Raw genomic sequence first — 21,426 nt, forward strand, 5'->3', positions numbered from 1 at the left:
ACCGAAGGACATTAGAAGTCACGAGAACGCAGGTACGTTATCTTACATTAGTTTGATATTCGTTGTTTAATGGTTTATTTTACGTTCACATGCTCGCCTTCAAAGTGGATAGGTAGGCAATTTCTCGACCTAGGAGCACGTTGATTTGTATCCTGTTTTACATACCACCAAAAAAGCGGCGCGCGGCGTGGTGTCCATACTACGTTCATCTGTTTGCCTTCACTGTGCATGGATAGGCAATTTCTCGACCTACGAGCACGCTAATTTGTATCCTATTTCGCCGTACTTTTTCCCGTCATTTTCATAATCCTTGATCTTCATTATGGCGCGACGCGACGCCTTGCCACCTATCATCCGTGCTCTCCAACTTTTATGCTAGGTTCTATCACCTCTTAACACAACAAATTAAAACTTCAAATGCTGGTTTTGGAGATCTTACAGCTTGGATACTATGGGCCAAAAGACGAAGTGCGAATTTAAGGCATCTGTTTCAAGTGTTCTAATCAAACTTTTACGTAGATATAATAAGATTCGCGCATCAAAAACTACTAAAATGCACTTCTAGGCAAGATATTACTGTTTTTCGATGCATAAAATCATACTTCCCGCTCTTGAAAACAATCGAAATCTATATCCTTGAGTCGAGTCGCCCACTAAACGTTGCCGTAACAGTCTCCGTGAAAAGTAAAAAAAAAAAATCAGGGAGACTGCTGTAAGAACTGCATCAGGCACTACCTCCAAAATGGAAATCCGGAAGGAAACTTCGTCACTAGTTGCATGCGAATTCGATGGTCACGCGGTTTTCCCCTATACTTAAACTGGAGCGATCCTGAGCAAAGTTTGAACTTTCATTTAACTTTTGAGTTAGAGCAACTCGATTTTTCAGCGGACCCGCTATGATCATAGTGGTGGGTTATTATAAGCCTGAAAAGTTCTAGGAAATCGTTTGTAAACTCTGAAGTGTTCACACTTCATCATCACTAAAATGTTTATGAAACCATTCCAAATCTGAATGAATGGAAATAAACTTCGCCGATGAACTCAAGCAAAGATAAATAAAACAAAGGCGTAAATTAATATCCCTAATAAAAAGTAATTTATTTTGTCTCTATTACTTTTATCACTTAGTTATCTATTTTAGTTCGTTGATTTATATTTCGGTTCAGTCCGCGGTTTATATTTTTTTCGTGCGTCTGACCTATAAGAATGTTTATATTTCACACTGGAAGCTAGAGCTTGAGCTGGATTTAAAAGTGTATCAACAACGCTCTCATTTCTTTTGATATTGTGTTTGCGGCTGGGTTGGACTTCATACTTTTTCTTATAAGTCCTCAATATCATTTCCCAAAAATTTTCTTCCACATTTACGTGACAGCGAACTTTTTCATTAAAAAATGCAGCCATTGTAAACTATTGGAATCAAGATGAGACCAACTTAATTTGAAACGAAGATGAAAAATTCGACCGTATCCCGAAAATGCTCAAAAAATTAAAGACAGTGTCTCAGAAAACACACTTAAACTTATGGTACACTGGAAAAAAAACACATTGGATCTAGAGTCCAGACTCTTAAAACATCGACAAGAAAAAGTACTTTTGATTCAATCAGAATCAAGCTTAGAACCAAGCCTCTTAATTTAAGCGGATTTCGTTTTAATTTAAGCAAAAATCCGATCGAATCAAGAGTATTTTTTCTTGTCAATGTTTTCAAGAGTCTGGACTCGAGATCCAATGTGTTTTTTTTCCAGTGCGGGAACGGATTGAGATTTTTCCGCCAGAAAGCTAACAAAAAGCGAACTTTCACTTCCGAAAACTGTCACCCCAATTCCGACTCACTACTTCTTTCTTAGGGTGTCGAGTCGCCCCCTCTCCTTCCTCTGTGACCCTAAAGTCCTTATTGGACGACTATTAAATACAAAAAAAAGTATTAAAACAAGTATCTATAAAAACCGCAACTGACCCATTTTTAGTGCTCTCATCTCTTCTCGAGTTCAGTTCAGCATAATAGACTCGAGTCTAAAAGTTCATGGAGAGACATCGTCAAGCCAAGTGGGCCGAAAAAAACAACCCACTTTCTATTTGTCGTGCCATCGTTTTAGAGGTGCGTTTCGTTTCACGAGTGTTTGACTAGCTGCTAATCCGCCAGTTTACTACGCTCTCAAGTTGTTTTGTGGGGAAAATTCGCGATTGAAAGCTCTGGGTGATAAGCATCGCGTAAGCACATCAATGACCGTTTGCTGAATCGCCGTTCAGATCGGATATTCTGAATATTCGAGGGGCAATTAGACGTATTAATGCTAAAAGGAACTATATTACACGCAAATCCTATGCATATAGTTCCTTTTAGAATAAATACGTCCAATTGAGTGTGACAAGTCAGGTTGAATGCACCTAAGGGCAATATGATGTTCGTAGCGAACTTCTGTACTGTGCTACGTTGCACCTATGTAAACCGGAAAATAATATTTCGTCACCTTTCGGCCGAAGTACCACAAGCGGCATGCGACGTTCAAAAATTTCCGCCGCCATTTTATTTTTTTACGGAGAAATTGTTCAACGAAGCTTTTCGAAAATTTCACTGCATTTTCTTTGAGCTGCCGATAAAATTCAGTGAGATTTTCAAACACATTCAAACAACGATTTCTAAAAAAAAAAAAATGTAAAAATTTGTAATAAAAAAAAAAAATGAAAAGGCGGCGAATATTTTGAAACGCTGTATGGCGCTTGTGCGGCACTTTGGTCGGAAGGTGACGATGTGGAGTTATTTTAGATACGTCAAAAATTGGTTTATCTTACAAAGGCTATCCAAAATATCGGTTGTTAAAGTCGAAAAATATCGGTTGTTAAAGTCGAAAATTGCGTACCTCCATTGCAACATTTTGAAAGTTGTACCTAGACCAAGAAGAATGATGGTCAGCGGAGTTATTTTTAATCGGTCGGAAATTGATTTGAAACGCAGACGTGATAAAAATATCGATGGCCAAAGTCGAATTTTGGGGCCATTTGGCCGAACTTTCACGCAATTTCGCGGGATTTTTCTCTCACTCACATCCGAAAAACTTTGAGCTGGCGCACAGACTTTGCGCGCTCATATCTAATTTGGCAAGCTGTCTTTACAAAACCACCCTTGCACGATGCTTTGAAACTCCAGTATTTTACAAGTTCTTCCTTTTCTTTACAATCCCCATAGAAAGATTTTAAATTTAAAATGTCACAAAATTTCCTACGATTGTATTCAAGTTATACCCTGCAATACAGAGAATCTTGATTTGGTATCCAGTAATTTTCAGTTCATAAATAATTAATTATTTTTCCGAATGAACTAAGCGAATGAAAAATCGAAAATTATATTGCTTTCACTAATCAGAGCCTTCAAATTATGCATCAACCCTAAAATTTATGTCAAAAGGACAATATTCGTTAATTAAAGGCAAGAAGAAAAACACTTGACTACGGCCTACTTCCAGTAAGTAATAGGATGGGTCCACTCTATTCTGCGGGGAAATCAAAGTAAAAAATTAGCAATACAGTCACAAATGCACTCTAATGAGTTTCGGTGCAAAACTGAAGGGGGGGGGGGGTGTTTGGCTTAGGCAAATGTATTGGAATACTAAGCTAGGGTTACGCAAAGAGATCTATACCAGTTTCGGTCTTGTGTCATGTTCATAACTGCTTTTCAATGCAGCCCAGGACTTTGCGGGATGCTAAGCTAGAACTGTCGAGTTTGATCCTTTGATGTTGTCTAGAAAGACCCAAATCGGTGTAGATCTCTAAGCCTGACCCTATCTTAGTATTCCGATGTATCTGCCTGAGTCGAACACTTTCTCTCTTCAGTCTTGCACTGAGAGTTCATTTCGCGACTCAGAAGCTAATTTTTGACATTTTTTGGCTTTGATTTCAATGCAGAATAGTGTAAACTCGACACTATTCTACCATCCTGTTACTTAATAAAGTACTGAACCACGATGGATCTGTTGATCGTATAGTAATGGAATTTGTTTTGACTAGGTAAATTTTAAAACTTTCCATTCATGAATATTGTGGAAACGTCTATAAAGAAAAAAAAAATGATTACATTTACTCTAAATTAGTTTATTTTGTGTAGTAAGTCCAATAATTGAAACGTATTGACAAAAATAGTTACAACTCTTGCAAGGAAAAATCGCAAAAAATTCAGATCCAAAGAGGTATTTTACAAAGAAGAGTATGTAAAAATGCAACATTCCCTTACACTAATTATACAAAAGTACCAAACTTATCCAGTTCGACCATAAAGGAACTGCTGTGCTGAGCAACAAATTTAAAACTACTGTCAAGTTGCACTTTCTGAGTGATCTCCAAAGGCTAATATACAATTTTTGCTTTTTGTTAAGGAAAAATGATGTCAATGATAAGAAGTTACAAATAGTCATCTAAAAAAACAAACAAGCATCGTCAGTGAATATTTCCCGATGGATTTGATAAAAACTTATTTTCAACTTAAACCAAGTAAATATTTACACAAAAAAAAGATAACCACATAAAACTTTACCCAGGTTTTGAGCTGCCGGCCTAGTCTTTTTTGGGAGCTTCGTCCTTCATTTGGTGCGGACTTGGAGACGCTGAATTCTCCGAAGAAGCACCTGGCCCACTTTCAGATGTTTGTTGTTCTTGGGCTAATGACAAAAGAAAAACCCAAAATTTGGTAGAAAAATCAACGAAGCTTTATTTTGGTTATAGCTTGAGGATACTGCAAGGAATCTGCCTGTTCTCTATCCTTTACCAAAAAAGGGGAAAATTCGTTACACTTGTCTTTAGTCCGTGGAAATTCTTTCCTGCTGTCGGGACGAATTATCAAAAAACCGTTTGACCGTTTTAAGCACCAGGATGAAGCCCAGAGGCATCACACAGCTCTGCTGATTTCAAATGTGTAATTGAGACTTCCGCTAATCTCGGCAATTAGCACGAATATGGACGCGAATTACACAAATTTTAACACGAATTTGTGAATTTCGACATATTTTATCGAAATTGGCAAATTACCATTATGATTAGAAATGATCTTTTTCGTGTTGGACGATGTGAAGTTTTCCAACGAGTTTTTATTTTTACAAGTTTTTTTACTTGAATGAAAAAAGCTTCCTCTGTGATCAGAGGATCCTTCCGTTTGGTATTTATGTATTCGAGAAAGAGTTTCCAGACTGTATCTAAAATCCTTCAATTCCTCATATTTTAGTAAGCCAGATTGAGACTTAGCTTGATTGTGTAAATAGCATTGATTTTTTTCAGATTTTAAGTTTTTTCCAAATTTCCTGTTTCTTTCATAAAATTCCCTGATTTCCATGACCTGATGAAATCCCCAGACATTTCACTGTTATTCAGGTTCTCTTGACTCGTAGACTTTCTGTTCATAACTGTGTGGTTCAATATATTTAAAAAAACTTCAGCCAACAATGTTTAACTTGCACTCAATTCATCACGTTTCATCTCCTTTCAAAAGTTTTACATCAGTGATTATTTTTCGAAATCATAACAGCTTTTTATTCTGTACTGTCAATGAATGAAAACAATAACTCACTTTAAAGTACTTACTGTTATTTGTCACCAAAACTTACGAGTCATGCTATTGCGGGGATACTTCAAAAGTCTTAGAAAAAATTCTCTATTGAATAATGAATGATACACAGGTGATCAGTTGCTCAGTAATGCTAGTTCGGATTCCTAGCAAAAAATAAAAATCCGGTAGTAACAGGATTTGAAAATGGTGGGAAAAATATCAAAGTTTTTGATTACCTTGATTATTTTCTTGTGACCTTTCCGGGTGGTCTCCGCTGGAGGTCTGCATTTCTTCACCATGCCTAGATTCTGCTTGAGAGGGCTGTTGCTGTTGTTGCTGCACTTGGGCCTGTTGCTGCTGTTGCTGCGCTTGCGCCTGCTGCTGTTGTTGTTGCTGCGCTTGCTGTTGTTGTGCTTGCTGCTGTTGCTGTGCCTGCTGTTGTTGTTGCTGCTGCTGCTGCTGTTGTTGTTGTTGTTGCTGCTGCTGAGCCTGTTGATGCTGCTGCTGTGCATGTGGAGGAACAGGATATCCACTTTCCATTCCCGACTGCTTTTAAAAACAAAAAAAAAAACATTTGTAAGCAGCTGCCACTTGACCAGCATTTCATATTTTATGGCTGATGACCCTTCTTTCTCTGATTTTGTGTACAGTGTTTGGTTTTGAATTTTTGGCTGCCACTTTTTTAACACTTTATCAGATCCTTTAGGGTTAATTTTTCTTCTTAAGAGTGTTGGTAAAATTCTCTTTTTCATTGATTCATGATTGAATATCCAAAAGCTAATTCTACAGACGATTTATTTTAAATTTTTCAGAATTTCAACTGGAGATGAAAATCCCATGGACAAATCGGTGTAAAAAGAAATAAAAGAACCTCAGAATGGCATGATTGAGTTGATGAAAAAAAGGATAAGTAAATGATTTAACAATCTAGTCTAGACGAGGCAACACAATACAATGACAAAGCAGCAAGAGCTCATCAAAATCAGGATGAACCATGAAAGATTAACGATCAAAGTAAAATAGTTTGAAAGCCTGAAAGATTTCTGACTTCTTCGTAAAAAATATTAAAGAAGGAAACAAGGTCACTTTCGGGCGTAAAAAGGTTGTGTAGATTGTTGAACAGCTAGATTATTTCATTGAAAATCTTTAAACAATCACAATAACTGACCACTGACAAAAACAATGCAAAATATACATAAATAAATTGCTTAGAAGACCAACCTGATGAGGCATCTCTTGATGATGAGGTACTGGATAGTGTGGATGTCTTGGTGGCATTGAGTGGGAAGGATGGAGAGGATACTGCTGGTATGGTGCAGGGGGCTGATGATAGTATGGGTGCGGAGGATACTGGCTGTAAGGAGGTTGCTGTGGATACGGTTGAGGATACTGGTGTGGGGGGCGTGGAGGCAGTGGTTGTGAGGCTCCAGGGTATTGTTGAGGCTGTGGATATGGTGCATAGCTTGCCTGAGGTGGTGGCATTGAGGGTGGAGCATGGATGGATTGCGGACCAGGCTGACTGGGTGGGGCATTGGGGTGAGACTGAGGGCCTGGCGGATGCATGCCAAGAGGAGGAGTAGAAGACTGGATCCCAGGAGCACCAGGAGGAGTTTGCGGGTGCATTGATCCCATCGGAGGAGTCTGTGAGGGAGCAGGGACACCTGGTGGAGTCTGTGACTGGCTTGGACCCATCGGTGAGGAAGCTTGAGGTGGAATTTGTGGCGATTGTCCTGGACCCATTGAAGGTGGATGCATTGTAGGACCTGCGTGGCTTGGTGGTCCACCATGACTTGGCGGTCCACTATGTGAAGGAGGTCCGGAGTGACCGGGAGGTCCACCATGACTGAGAGGTCCGCTATGTCCAGAGGGTACACCATGACCAGGAGGTCCTGAATGACTTTGAGGACCACCATGACCGGGTGGTCCAGCGTGCCCGGGTGGAACGCCATGTCCCGGAGGTCCACCATGACCGAGAGGTCCGCCGTGTCCAGGGGGTCCTCCATGCCCTGAAGGTCCACCATGACCTGGAGGTCCACCAAGACCTGGAGGTCCTCCGTGTCCTGGAGGTCCAACATGGCTAAGAGGTCCGCCGTGTCCAGGAGGTCCGCCGTGCCCAGGGGGTCCACCATGTCCTGAGGGCCCACTATGACCAGGAGGTCCACCATGTCCTGGAGGTCCACCGTGGCCAGGTGGTCCACCGTGTCCAGGAGGTACTCCATGCCCTGGAGGTCCACCATGACCAGGAGGTCCACCATGCCCTGGAGGTCCAGCGTGACCAGGAGGTCCACCATGCCCGGGTGGTCCACTATGTCCTGGAGGTCCGCCATGTCCTGGAGGTCCGCCATGTCCTGGAGGTCCACCATGTCCTGGGGGTCCACCATGTCCTGGGGGTCCACCATGTCCTGGGGGTCCGCCATGTCCTGGAGGTCCACCATGTCCTGGAGGTCCGCCATGTCCTGGGGGTCCACTATGGCTAGGAGGTCCACCATGTCCAGGAGGTCCACTATGTCCTGGAGGTCCTGTATGTCCACCATGCCCAGGGGGTCCGCTATGCCCAGCAAGTCCACCATGACTAGGAGGTCCAGCATGTCCTGGAGGTCCACCATGCCCAGGTGGTCCGGCATGTCCTGGAGGGCCACCATGACCAGGAGGACCACTGTGCGTTGAGAGCCCACTATGACCTGGGGGTCCATTATGACCTGGACCGCCGAGACCTTGAGGTCCGCTATGGGGCGGTCCACCATGACCTGGAGGTCCACTGTGACTCAGGGGCCCACCATGACCAAGAGGCCCACCATGACCAGTAGATGGCTGAGATGCTTGATGGTGAGTTGGCATTGTTGATTGAGAACTGACAGGAGGTTGTCCTGGCAAGCCCGGCCCGGGAGTAGATTGTGCTTGACTTGGAGGAACCATTGGTCCTTGAGTCATGGGAGAGTATTGATGATGCGGAGGGGGCATCTGTCCGTACGCATGGTTTTGGTTTGGGCCATGTGGATGATACCCATGATAAGGATATTGAGAGGATGGTGGAAAATTGGATGGAGGAAGAGGCTGCTGAGTGGGGGTTGGTGCGCCAGGTGGTGGTGTGGGGTTCAGGCCTTGTGCTGGAGGAGTTGGTCCTTGGGAAATGTTCGGTGCTGGAACTGTTGGAGAGGGAGCAGAGATAGGGATCTGACCCGGTCCGGATGGAGCTGGCGAAGGAGTCGTTGGGGCTGATATTGCCGGGGAGGGTGTTTTCGGAGGTACAGCACCAGCAACAGGCACAGGTTCCGGTGTTGTTGTTGAACTCGGAGGTTCTGATCCTGCATCAGTTTCCATTGGAGTTCCTGCTGGTTGCGGGGAGGAAGTTTGTGAGTCTCCAGACTTTTCTTCCATAGGCTGAAACAGACAAAATGACATAACAGCTGAATTGATAAGAGAGAGCCGATCACTTAATGAGGAGAAAGACCGCATTTTGACAGTAAAACTACCAAAATGCGCACCTCAGTTGCTGTGTTTCAAAATCTTCGCTCCTATTTATTTCCTAAAGGTGGACCGAACCTTTATCATGGATTAAAATTTTCTCAGAATATTCTTCACACACAGAAGAAAAGTCATCAAAGTTTTCAAGAAAAAACGTCTGGTAGTTTTCCACGTAGAAAAGGAATTATGACAGGAAGTCTTCAACGCTACAAACTGAGATGCGTTTTTCCTCAGATTCACCATCGATTTGCTCCTTTGTCCAAGGGTAAAAAGCTACGAGCAACCTCACCAAGGTATATTATCCTTCAAATTAGTAATGATTATTTTCACCGCAACTTTTCATTTTGTAATCAGAAAAAAAACAAGTCAGAAAAAAACATGTCTCAGATGTCATTCTATTGTATTTCTTCTCTTGATTGTTCTTCATTTTGATTTGTATGGTCAGAGCGCGACTTAATTACTATGATGCATTATCTAACAGTAAAAAAAAAGGGGGGGGGGAGAGAGAAAATTTGGTTTAAATAAAAAAGAAGATAATAATACAAGATAAAAAAACAGTGATTCTTACGCCAATATTCAAAAATGTTTTTCTGAAAGAGAGGAGACTACAGCTGCATTTTTTCAGAGACTTAAAAATACAAGCAGGGTTACTAATTCTTCAAAGCTATGATAGACTCTTAATCGACCTTATGGTATAGTTAACAGAATACTAAACTAGATTTAAAAAAAAAGATGATTCTATAAGTATGAACAACGAAATTAAGAAACTACCTATCGATTACATTCGCAATAATAAGATTAGTGTTAGGAAATTAAGGAAAATTTTAAAGAAAATTACTTGGAAATTGCTGAACCCAAAAATTCTTGCTCCTTTATAGGCGCAATGAAAAAGATATTTAAAAAATTGCCATTTTCAGAATTAGAACTAATAAAGCTCGACTAGTAATGAAAGTAAAGAACCAGAGATTCAAGAAAATCAATTTTCGACACCTTCTCATGGTTCTTTTGGAGGAATGTTCAGCGTATTGTCTAGGGAAAAAAGAGATTTGCTTAGTCAAAAAGGTTGGCAAAATTCCCTATTTATTCTTATAGAGAACACCGTTGGTGTCAAACAATATTATTAGAATAATTTAGGAATAACCTTTTCTCGTATTTACGAGGGGCGTTCAATAAGTAAGTATCCCCCCTCTCTAAAATCCATAAGAATGGACCAATTTTAAAAAACTTGGGCTCAAAATCTTCCTTAGGATATTTTGAGTTCAACAAAACAAACCGCAACAAAATCGGACTATGTGCGGCCAAACGCGAGCCGTTTGAACGCGCCGAGGTGCTCGACGCTCCCGCCGAAGTGCTCGACGCTCCCGCCGAATCTGCGAGGATTTGAAGTCCGCTACAGGAAAAGAGCTTCTCTGCCAAAGCCTCAGTCGTTCATCACTGACGAAAAATCAAAGACATTTTTGTAGAATAAGGGGCTTACCTCACTTCTCCACATAACCATCTCGATCCAAGCAAGTCTGATACTGAGACTAAGACTAAGAGAACAGCTTTTGGATGCCTCGTGCGTGGAAGTCTTTCAGCTGACCGCGGATGAAAGAGTGGACGGCTTGTTTGACCTCTTCCACTGATTCAAAATTAACTCCTCCAAGTTCAGATTTCAGGAACGGGAATAAATGGTGGTCTGGTTTGCCATTTATTATCGTATCTGAAATCTGAACTCGGAGGAGTTAATTTTGAATCAGTGGAAGAGGTCAAACAAGCCGTCCACTCTTTCATCCGCGGTCAGCTGAAAGACTTCCACGCACGAGACATCCAAAAGCTGTTCTCTTAGTCTTAGTCTCAGTATCAGACTTGCTTGGATCGAGATGGTTATGTGGAGAAGTGAGGTGAGCCCCTTATTCTACAAAAATTTCTTTGATTTTTCGTCAGTGATGAACGACTGAGGCTTTGGCAGAGAAGCTCTTCTCCTGTAGCGGACTTCAAATCCTCGCAGATTCGGCGGGAGCGTCGAGCACCTCGGCGCGTTCAAACGGCTCGCGTTCGGCCGCACATAGTCCGATTTTGTTGCGGTTTGTTTTGTTGAACTCAAAATATCCTAAGGAAGATTTTGAGCCCAAGTTTTTTAAAATTGGTCCATTCTTATGGATTTTAGAGAGGGGGGATACTTACTTATTGAACGCCCCTCGTAGTAGCAAGAAAATTGATATATTTGCTCAATGAATGCTCACTTATTTGGTGGGTATCACAGTGGGCAGCAGTGATCAGTTAAGTCCCATGACTGTATAGATAGTGGAACTCAATTCATTAAAGGGAATTAAAAGGAAATTGATTCACCTTATTTGTTAGCAATTCTGCCAACCAACTGACAAGCAGACCTATTGTTACCTGAAGTGCTAAGTTTCTTTTCAATTCAAGCTGCTCATTTGAGACGGACCATAACTTGTGGCTTTTTTCTAGGGATTGCTCAAATTCTTAAGGAAATAAACATTCATCAGAAAATAAATGCTGCTTAAATTAATTTTTGTTTCCATTTCTCTTTTTGCGTTTAACTTTGTTGCGAGCAAGCGAAAACTAAAATAAAATAATAAATTAAGATTGAAACATTTCGGTCCGATGTCCTAATGCAAGTGACAAACATACATTAAGCTTTGAATGAATTGTCAGAAAAAGCCTCCAACTCTTTCAAAACTGAGAGGACACTTAAACTGATAATTTCCAGAATTCATAATAAAAAAGCAACTGATGAGATTAATTCCTGACAGTACGACAAGGACTGGCATCGGAATCGACAAAGAAGGAAAAAAAAACTGAAAGCCATGCTGCACACTGATACGATATTTTCCTTTACAAATAGCAAACATTTACACATTATGACATCTTTGTCAGTTTCTGTACGGTCGCAAGGAAACAAAAGGGCAGCAAAGAAAACAACGCAACAAGGAAATTTGATACAAATTCAACAGCGCCAGCCTTGACTAAGAATTTGTACAACTGGGGCGCAAAAAAGATAACACGGAAACTGGGTCTACTATTGCACAAGACAAGGAACACATACAACAACACAGACGACAACTGCTGGACAGGGAAAACAAGGGGGATAGTTGATTACCTGGATGTAGTGCAGCACAACCATCTATTAAAAACAAATTTGATGTGAATATAACATGGAGATAAAATTGCGATAGAAGACAGTGTGTTTGTCAATTTAGCAGAACCCCTTGAATTTAAATTTCCTTTTCTGCCAATGCATGTATTAGACAATGCATGTGTTGACAGGACTTTTGAGCAAACAAAAATGCTTTTTACTTAAACTTAATGCATTGAGCTACTAACTTTGTGGATCAATTTTAATATTCAAACTTGGGGAAAAAGTGAGGACATAATTATTGTTTGATTAGCGATTTGTCTAAGACCGATTCCTCCAAATATTTAACTCATTTTCCGATTGCCAAACACTCTGTAACAACTGCTGATGAGAAGCACACGCACACACATAGATTGGGTAATTGAAGGTGTAGTATTCAATAACCAGACATTTTCCTCACACAATTTGGTATGTATGTACTCCGAAAATAAATACATGAACCAAGTAGTAACAAATGCAAAAGTTAATTGAATAATATAGTCTCAGAAAACAGTTCATCCTGCAAAACACAAATTTTAGATGTCGCACAGGTTGAAAGAGGGCGGAAGTATTCGATCAACCCGATTGAGAAGCAATGAGGACAGAAAATATTAAGAAGCAACAGAGAGGTGCTAAAAAATCAGTAGATTGGCGGTTTTGTGCAATGATTGTAGTGGTAACAATATTTCCACCATAAAAAAATTGAATACTGAATGAGAAAAGGTGGAAAAACAGGAGGGAAAACCAAATATTTGTAGCACAGATAAAATGGAGATGTTGAGTGTGTGAGGAATTTGCGATTTGACAATTAATTCCTATGTTAAAGTTCGTGAGAAACACGATGGTGCCACTGGTTTTCCCTGAAATCAACTCCCAAGCTCAAAAAAAGCTCTCAAGTTGAGGCCAAAATGGAGGAGATATTCCACGCTATTCTCGAGTCCACCTCTACATCAAGACAAACTCTCCATGCAAAGATAGGGAGCAAATACATTCACAGGGTTGCCGTGTTTTCAGTTGTGGAGTCCCCAAATAAAGTGGCAGCCCTGTCAATGTATTTGCTCCCCATCTTTGCATGGAGAGTTTCTCGCGAACTTTTACATAAAAATCAGTAGTCAAATCGCAAATTCCTCACACATGCAACATCTCCATTAGGTCATGGAAAATATACTGCAAGGAAAAATAAGAGGATTGCACACTTTTCGGGGGGTACATTTGGACATATTTCTCCCAAAAGGAACTATGTGCATTGAGGTATGAGCTCTGAGACCCATAAGAATATATACTTAACAGGGCTCACGTCATAATGCACAAGGTTCTGTTTGACAAAAATATGTCCATTTCATCTTTGACCTTCTGTCAACAACTCCCCATTTTTTTCTTAACCTAATATCAATTCTATTTTCTTTATGTATAATTGTTTTCTTCCTTCAGTCAGTTTTAACCCCAATTCTGTTCTACAGTCCCCTTTTTGGTTCATTCAACTCTTAATCATACTAATTATCTCATAAATTACGATGACTGGATCTAAAAGATTAGACACAACCAAGAGCCCATCGACTAATGAGAATCAAGCTATTACACTCACAGCATCTGACTCAAGCTTCCCTATAAAAAGGCTAAGGCGCTTGAACTCTTGGTCCTTTTTATTACATCTTTTAGACCCACAGCTCTGTGTTACACTCCTCACACATTTCTAGGTGTTTTCAGTTTAAATCTTTTTCTATCACTCAGGCCCCTAGTGCATAAAAAAGTAATCTCCATCTCCTGCATTCTCTTGGTTGAATTTCGTGCATTTTTTGTGAAATTATACACTTTCTCGCCATTTAAAAAATAAATTAGTGATCATCAATTTGAAACTCGGTGTGGACAACATGATTTTGCTCATAACTGTCAATATAATGATGGGAAAAAAATCATGAATTTGAAATTTTTACATTTTTCTCGGAACTCTTGCCCAGTTACCCAACCTCACCTTACCGAGAGAAGCCACCACTCAACATGTAAAAAATATGAGTCATTGAAAATCAATAAGAAGTAATGGCGTACTCTTGTGAGTGTATAGTGCAGGCTTACGTAATTTTGTTGCCACATCTGGAATGCCCCGCGTCAATTTTTCGGTCCTCACGTATGCACATTTTTAACTAACTCAGGCAACATTACAAGAGCCGTATCACCTCCAATCGCTAGCTACTGTGACAGCAAAACTTGCTCTCCCAGCTTTGATTAGATAAAGGAGCGGTCTGCGTCTTCCAAGCTCCAAATGGGTAAAGGAAACACAAGGCGAAAAACGCGGTTGAAATCACCCAATGTTTTGGTACCTACATCACATTGTGGCGGGACGGCACATGCATACATCATCTCAATGATGCACATGGCGTGCTGACGCGCCTGCTTGGAGAAGTTTCAACTTTGGCCACTGGTTACAGTTCGATCGCTCGGTTCCCTATTGCAAAGTTGTGAAATACCAACCTGGTGGGGAGTCGGCGAAAAATAGAGGCCCGGGCATAGGCCGGGCAACCAGTACTAATGTGAAATTCGAAGAGACAACTTCTATCATTCTCGGCACAGACTCGCACCCCAAACACGGCCTGGGCCCGTACCCCCACCACGGCATATACCCATACACAGAACCTAGATTTAGAACTTTGTATATATACATGAAAACCATACAATTCATACAATTTAAACCTAATATATGTCAGTAGCCCTTGTCATTCAATACTACCCAAAAACCATTACACCACCCCCCTCACAAAATTCCATTGGTTCCAACACAGACCACCGGCTCAATTACTGAGCCCAATCTCATGACAAACTAGACCGTCGATTACTGCGGTTCACGACCAAAAAACTATCGGCTATCAGTGTTCCCAGTATTTCACCAACTGCGAGACCCAAAATTTCAACATCACAAACCAGAAAAACATCACCACATACCCTGTTAATCATGGCAAAGAGTAACACACTGGCTAACAATGAGGCAAAGAAAAAAAGAAGATAAGGCGACAACAACGATTTTGCGGCATGTTAAGTTGGGTTCACTGCCGAGTGAGATCTACTGATGAGGTCTAAAAAGGCCCAAACCGGTATAGATCTCTCGACGTGACTCCAACTTAATATTCCATTGCAAACTGCCTGAGCTGAACACTCTCCCTCCTCAGTTTCGTACTGGTGCGCATTAGAGTTCAAAAAATTATTTTTTAACTCTAATTTTAATTTTTGGAACTTCTTGGCTTTGATTTCCCCACGAAATGGTGTGGACCCAGCACCATTTCTCCACCTTGGCGACAACAACCTCACCTCACCTGTTTCCCTAGGGTTCCTGCAAAAACCCAACTAGGGATAAGCCTCCAACAACTAGTACTATTAGCCAACAAAGTTTCGTACATTCCACGTAGAGTACCTAATTCCGGGCTGGGTCCATTTTTCGCCTATATGAATAACCCTCTTTCACAAGAATTAGTGCGGTGACAACTTTTAAATTTTGATGTTTCTTTTACTAGTGAAAACTTAAGAAAGAACCAAGTAGTAACAAATGCAAAAGTTAATTGAATCATTAGTGTTAGGAAACAATTCATTCTGAGAAACACAAATTTTGGACGTAACACAGGTTGAAAGACGGCAAAAGTATACGACCAACCCGATTGAGAAGAAATGAGGACAAAGAGTATTGAGAAGCAACAGAGAGGTGCTAAAAAATCAGTTTATGGGCGGTTTTGTAGTGACAACATGTTTTTTTTTTTTTTTTGGCTGTTGGTGAGTCAACTGACGATTTCAGCCTGGAAAATCTCCCTCCTGAATGAAGGTGCATCACTTAAAGTTTTTATTTTGATATTGCTATCTATTAAATTAACATGTTTTCTTTTTATGCATATTACAGAGTAAACTCAGGCCCTCTTGGCTAGGAGGCGGTCAGGCTCCTAGTTCAAACTTGTAATTTGCTAGTAAACTTGTTAAAAAAAAAAAAACAACTTTGGTTTTCGCCACTATAATTTACATTCCTGTGGACGATCACAAATAAATATGAATGGAGGACTCCCTCAAAATTAATGATAAATGTATGAAACAACTCATGACAAATGTACATGAGTTGCTTAAATGTTTAACGTGCGTAAAATGATTAAACTGTTATCAAAGTACACAGACAGAACACTTATAAATTACGGCCAAAAATCACAGATTAATTATCTTCAGATAGCCACTCCTAATTACAGTCCTACAAAAAATTATAGTCCTCATCATATTAAAGCAGCATTCTTCAATCTTGGCTGATTTCACAGTGAAACTCATTTCTGGTCTTAATTTGCTGGATAGTCAGAGTTTGTCCTGTCAATAATAATGACATCACAAAAAAAGTTACGATTGGAAATTTTGCTGGACACAATTAGGCACTCATGAAAGAAGAACTAAAACAAGACGAAATGAAAATACAACCTATCAGACCAACAGAAACTGTCTTCCGGATAAACTACGTAGATGAAGATATATCAACTGAACGCATATTTTATCATATATACACCGAGAACATGAAAGGTTTCGTGGGATGGATCGAGGAAAAAGTTAAAGATTCGATTACCGTTTTTGCGGATAGAAAACAATCTTGGAGACTAAATGAAAGAGAAAATGTAACAAGATGGATTTTGATTAGGGCAAAAAACGGACTCGAAAGATTTCTGGCTACTGAATCAAGGATTTTTATACGATTCAGTAATTGCCCCATCTGCCCTACAACGGTAGTTACTCCCTGCAGGAAATGCGGCTCGGTATATCACAGCACCAAATCATGCAAGGAGAAGGAAATTTGCTGGTCGTGCGGCAGTACGGCACATAAAAACAAGGATTGTAAAGATAGGAAAACGAAAAAATGCACAAATTGTGAGAGAGAAGGAAAGAAATCATCACATGTTCGACGAAGGAAAATGGATTTTATATAGGAAGGCAATGGAGAGAGCAAGAAGGCTGGCAGGCATGTTTGAAAGACCCGAGGAAGAAATAAGTACTTCAAAGGTGGGCAGTTTCCAGTATCAACGTTACCAAAAAACCATGGACATGGAAATTGATGATACATCATCTTCATGTTAGGAAATAGTAATACCTTTATAAAAGATAAAATTAACACAAATAATGTTATTAATAATACTAGAAGAAATGACCCCATTTTTTCAACTAATCGTTTTGAAACTTTTTAATATGGACGCTACTGATAGATTAATTTGTCAACACCTGCGGCCCATATCTAAATGCACTATCTGTCTCAATCATAGAACTTATGAAGATTTAAACTGTATATGGTGTAGGCATAATTGTAAAATTAGAAATTGTACAAAATACAAAAACTCATATTTACCGCCTTTAAAAATGCCAGGTTGAAGAATGATTAGACTGTTATTAATACCTCCTATCTGATCAAATAAAAGTAATAACACAGATGATACTGAAAATGTTAATAATAATCGAAACACTACTCTCAAATACCGTGATTGCAACAGTGATTATCAGAATGACAAGGATGACACGTTCTTAACTGCAAGAGATAAAATAATAAGTAAGAATGTGGAAGCAAAGACCAGTTCATAATACATCCGAAATTGTTAAAACTTGTAACCAATTTGCATAATCTAAAGTGATACCCATAGTGTATAAGATTATCTTTTGAACTTTTACTATGTTACTTATGTGCTTTCCTCAAATTTAGAATGTACTTAAATAGGCCTTCGGGCTAGCACCTATCTCTGCTAGTTACAATTTGTGGATATTTAATAAAGAATCTTATTACACTAAAAAAAAAAGAAAAAAAGAAAAAAAGAAAAAACAATTATGCACTGATCGTAGAGTGGGAGCTGGCTACAGAAGAACCAGTGCATTATCCTTCGGTCAAAGTGATAAAAGTCAATCCTTGTTGCAGCAACTGATGCCACCTCAAGAAACATGGTTGTTTCCACGTGAGATCTGAGGAGTAAACTCTGGCAATGAAACTAATAAAAAACAAGTTGGATTTTGCAATCGCTAGCGATAGCAATATTCGTCATGGGAACGTTAGCTTCTGGGATATGAAAATGTTAAGGTACAGTTCGTTTGTAGTATCTTCTGAATTGAAGGGGCTATGTAATTTTGTGTTGACATCTCTTTTTTAACATTTTTAATTATTTTCTTTGCATACAAGAAAGCTGTTATGTACCAATTATTTATTTTCGTTGGATTATATATGGTTTTCGGAAGTTAACGCATTTAAGTTTCAGGTTCGCTTTTTCGGCGTAAAGTATACATAAGGTGTCCCAAAAGCACCGGGACTTGTTCTGTAACTTCGAAAGTAAGATAGATACAGACATGATCTTGATCTCATTTTAAAGATCAACTCAATACCTATCGATTAAAACCAAGATCAGCTCAATCGGATAAAAATTGACCGAGTAATGGCAATTTGAAATCAGTGAGGAAAGTTTACCCCTACGGTTTTTAAGGAAGATTCTTCATCGCCGTGAATCGAAAAATCGGCCTGTAAAGTGATGCTTATTGTGTTTTTTGATTTTCGAGGTGTCATTTATCAACATTTTGTCAGTCTGGGAGGGGGGGGGGGAAATTGGGAGTTTATGCCGATGATACGCTCGTGCTAGCAGCGTCGAAAAGTTACAGGGAGGCTCGTTTTAATGCTCAATCCCACCTAAATAGGATTAATAAATGGACTAACAAAGATAAAACAAAACTAAATGCGTCTAAGTCGGTAGAAATTGTGTTCACCAACAGACCTTTTGTTCACATTCCTCTTCATTTAGGAAATTCTGAAATTCCTCGCGACACAGTCGCCCGTTATTTAGGCCTCCATCTGGATTCCAGGCTCAAATGGGGTGCACACATAAAGAAAAAAGTCGAACAATTAAGACTTAAATTTCACGATATGCAGTGGCTGATAGGCCGCAAATCCAAGTTACCCTTAGAAACCAAAGTGCTCCTCTACAAGTCAATGTTGAGACCGGTTTGGAGTTATGGATGCCAGTTGTGGGGCTGCGCATCCAAATCTAACATTAAAAAGATAGAAATCATCCAAATGAAAATTTTACGAAGCATTTCAAAAGCCAGATGGTATGAGAGAAACGTGGATATTCGCGCTGATCTCAACATTGACTCTGTAGAGTACTACATAACAAAAATGTATAACTCTTATGAAAATAGGTTGCATTGGCACCCCAATCCTGAAGCGCTCGCACTTCTCGAAAAAGACCGATGCATCCGAAGATTAAAACGTCGTAAACCCCACGAGCTTGGAATCCAGGGGTTCTCAAAATTTTCCATCTTTTAAATCAATGAGCCTCCTTGCGCTTTTCGAACGCAATCAGGGGTTCTTGGGTCTTTGACCGATCTCGGTCTCCCACCGTCCAAGTTAAATCAAAAAGACATTTTTACTCTAAAGCAAAATTGTTTTTATTTTTCTCCTCACTACAAAGAGGGTGTATATCATATATTAATTTGTTTTAATATATTCCTAGTTACTTAGCTAAAACAAATATTCGTAACATAGTATAAGTTTATCTTATAAGTTAAATTTAAGTTTTTTACAGATGTATCAACATCTAAAAACCATCCTGTACATATTATATTTTGTGCAAATAAAAAAAAAAAAAAAATCAACATTTTGTACCATCAAACACAACAGTTGACAGTGCGTATTATTGCAAAGTACTAAAGGAGTTGAGAATGCACATTTCCCGGAAACGGTCGGACTTGAAAGCTTCGTGGATACTCCATCAAGACAATGCGCGGCCTCACACATCGAGCTTAACACGTGAATTTATAAGTAAAAATGGAGTTGAAACAATCCCTCATCCCCCTTATAGCCCTGACTTGGCTCCATGTGATTTTTGGATGTTTCCTACGCTTAAAAAGGAGCTTCGCGGACGAAGATTCGTATCGAAGACCGAAATCCAGAATGCAATTCAAAACTTCTTCAACTCCATCCCAGAGGAAGAATTCAGGAAAACAATGTTGGATAAGTGGCAAGAGCGCATGAAAAAGTGCATCCGGTTTGATGGACGGTACTTTGAAAAGCAAAAGGAAGTTATGGAAGATTCGGAGGAAAGTGGATACGAATATTAACTTTTTGAATTCTGGTAAGGGAAAAATCTTCCTAAAAACCGTAGGGGTAAACTTTCCTCACTGATTTCAAATTGCCATAACTCGGTAAATTTTTATCCGATTGAGCTGATCTTGGTTTTAATCGATAGGTATTGAGTTGATCTTTAAAATGAGACCAAAATCATGTCTGTATCTATCATACTTTTGAAGTTACAGAACCAGTCCCGGTACTTTTGGGACACCCTACGTATGATATGTTTACTCTACACATATGCCCGAATACGCATCATAAGGGACCTATGTGCTTCCTAAGTTGCCAAGTATTAATTATTGTTAGATGATTGGTCTAAAACATTCAATACAACCAGTAAAAATTAAGTGTCCCCTACGAGATTCGAACCCCCGCTCGCACAAAAGAAGGCTATTCTACCCGCTTGAGGATGGTGCCGTAGTCATCTGAGCCATCTCGTCGCACGGAGAAACGGGGAAAAAAGAAAACAGTTAAGTGATCTCGGACGCTGAGCGGGGCTTCACAAAAGAAGTCCTTGAGACTTTGTCCACTGATGTGATATGTCAGGACGGAGTAAGCGCCTTTCTCTGTGAGACATTGTTTGCCTATGCCCCCATGTGTCTCAAGGTTCATCTCAACATGCATTTGCTATCGCGGCAGTAAACTGAGGCAATATTTCTGTATTCATGGATTAAATCCATCAATCGAGTTCTGATTTTGGCTCATATATCCGTAACGGGTCCTCCAGAGCAATTTTCCACCTTGTACGATGGTTATTATTTCTTTATATCTATGTTTAAAATTTGAGGTGGGATAATGGCGGCTTCTCAAGAGCAACGAGGTAGGCGATCTTTTGCACCAACGAACAGAAAACTGATGGCGAAAAATAACCAATCGGAACCTCCCAAAAAAAAGAATTTGCCTAAAAACGGAACTTCGTGGTTCTGCGCAGATTTACCAGTCAGACACGACATCTCAAAGTGGAAAAAAACTCGCTGAAAGCGAATTTTAGAAATCAACACAACTTGACGTAGAGACATGATTGGCTAAAAAATACAACGGTTTTTGATACATCGGAAAATCAACCAAAAATCGGAGACTGGGCGAAACGCTCAAGGTCGCAGAGGTATAGGGAATCCCATAGCGAAAGCAACGGAACGATTCTAATATCATGGGGAACTCCGTTCCCATGACAAAAAATCTTAAAAGAGACAAGGGGAGAAA

At 39.9% G+C, this 21,426-nt stretch overlaps 1 protein-coding gene across 4 annotated transcripts in view; it reads right to left on the minus strand.

The window, feature by feature from the left end:
- Positions 1-4,071: 4,071 nt before the first annotated feature.
- Bap111 (Brahma associated protein 111kD) overlaps positions 4,072-21,426 on the minus strand; it is a 36,425-nt gene continuing 19,070 nt past the window's right edge. For 2 of the 4 annotated variants that reach the window (XM_019040545.2, XM_019040541.2), the window contains 4 exons: positions 12,108-12,131; positions 6,758-8,917; positions 5,773-6,085; positions 4,072-4,655 (listed from right to left, as the gene is read on the minus strand). In XM_019040545.2, the coding sequence (XP_018896090.2) occupies positions 4,552-4,655; positions 5,773-6,085; positions 6,758-8,917; positions 12,108-12,131 (2,601 nt within the window). In that variant the 3' untranslated portion in view covers positions 4,072-4,551. The remainder of the gene's footprint in view (positions 4,656-5,772; positions 6,086-6,757; positions 8,918-12,107; positions 12,132-21,426) is intronic. The other 2 variants (XM_019040543.2, XM_019040544.2) reach the window with 2 other exon arrangements.

Source organism: Bemisia tabaci, chromosome 10 (assembly GCF_918797505.1).
Source record: "Bemisia tabaci chromosome 10, PGI_BMITA_v3".
Classification (NCBI taxonomy): domain Eukaryota; kingdom Metazoa; phylum Arthropoda; class Insecta; order Hemiptera; family Aleyrodidae; genus Bemisia; species Bemisia tabaci.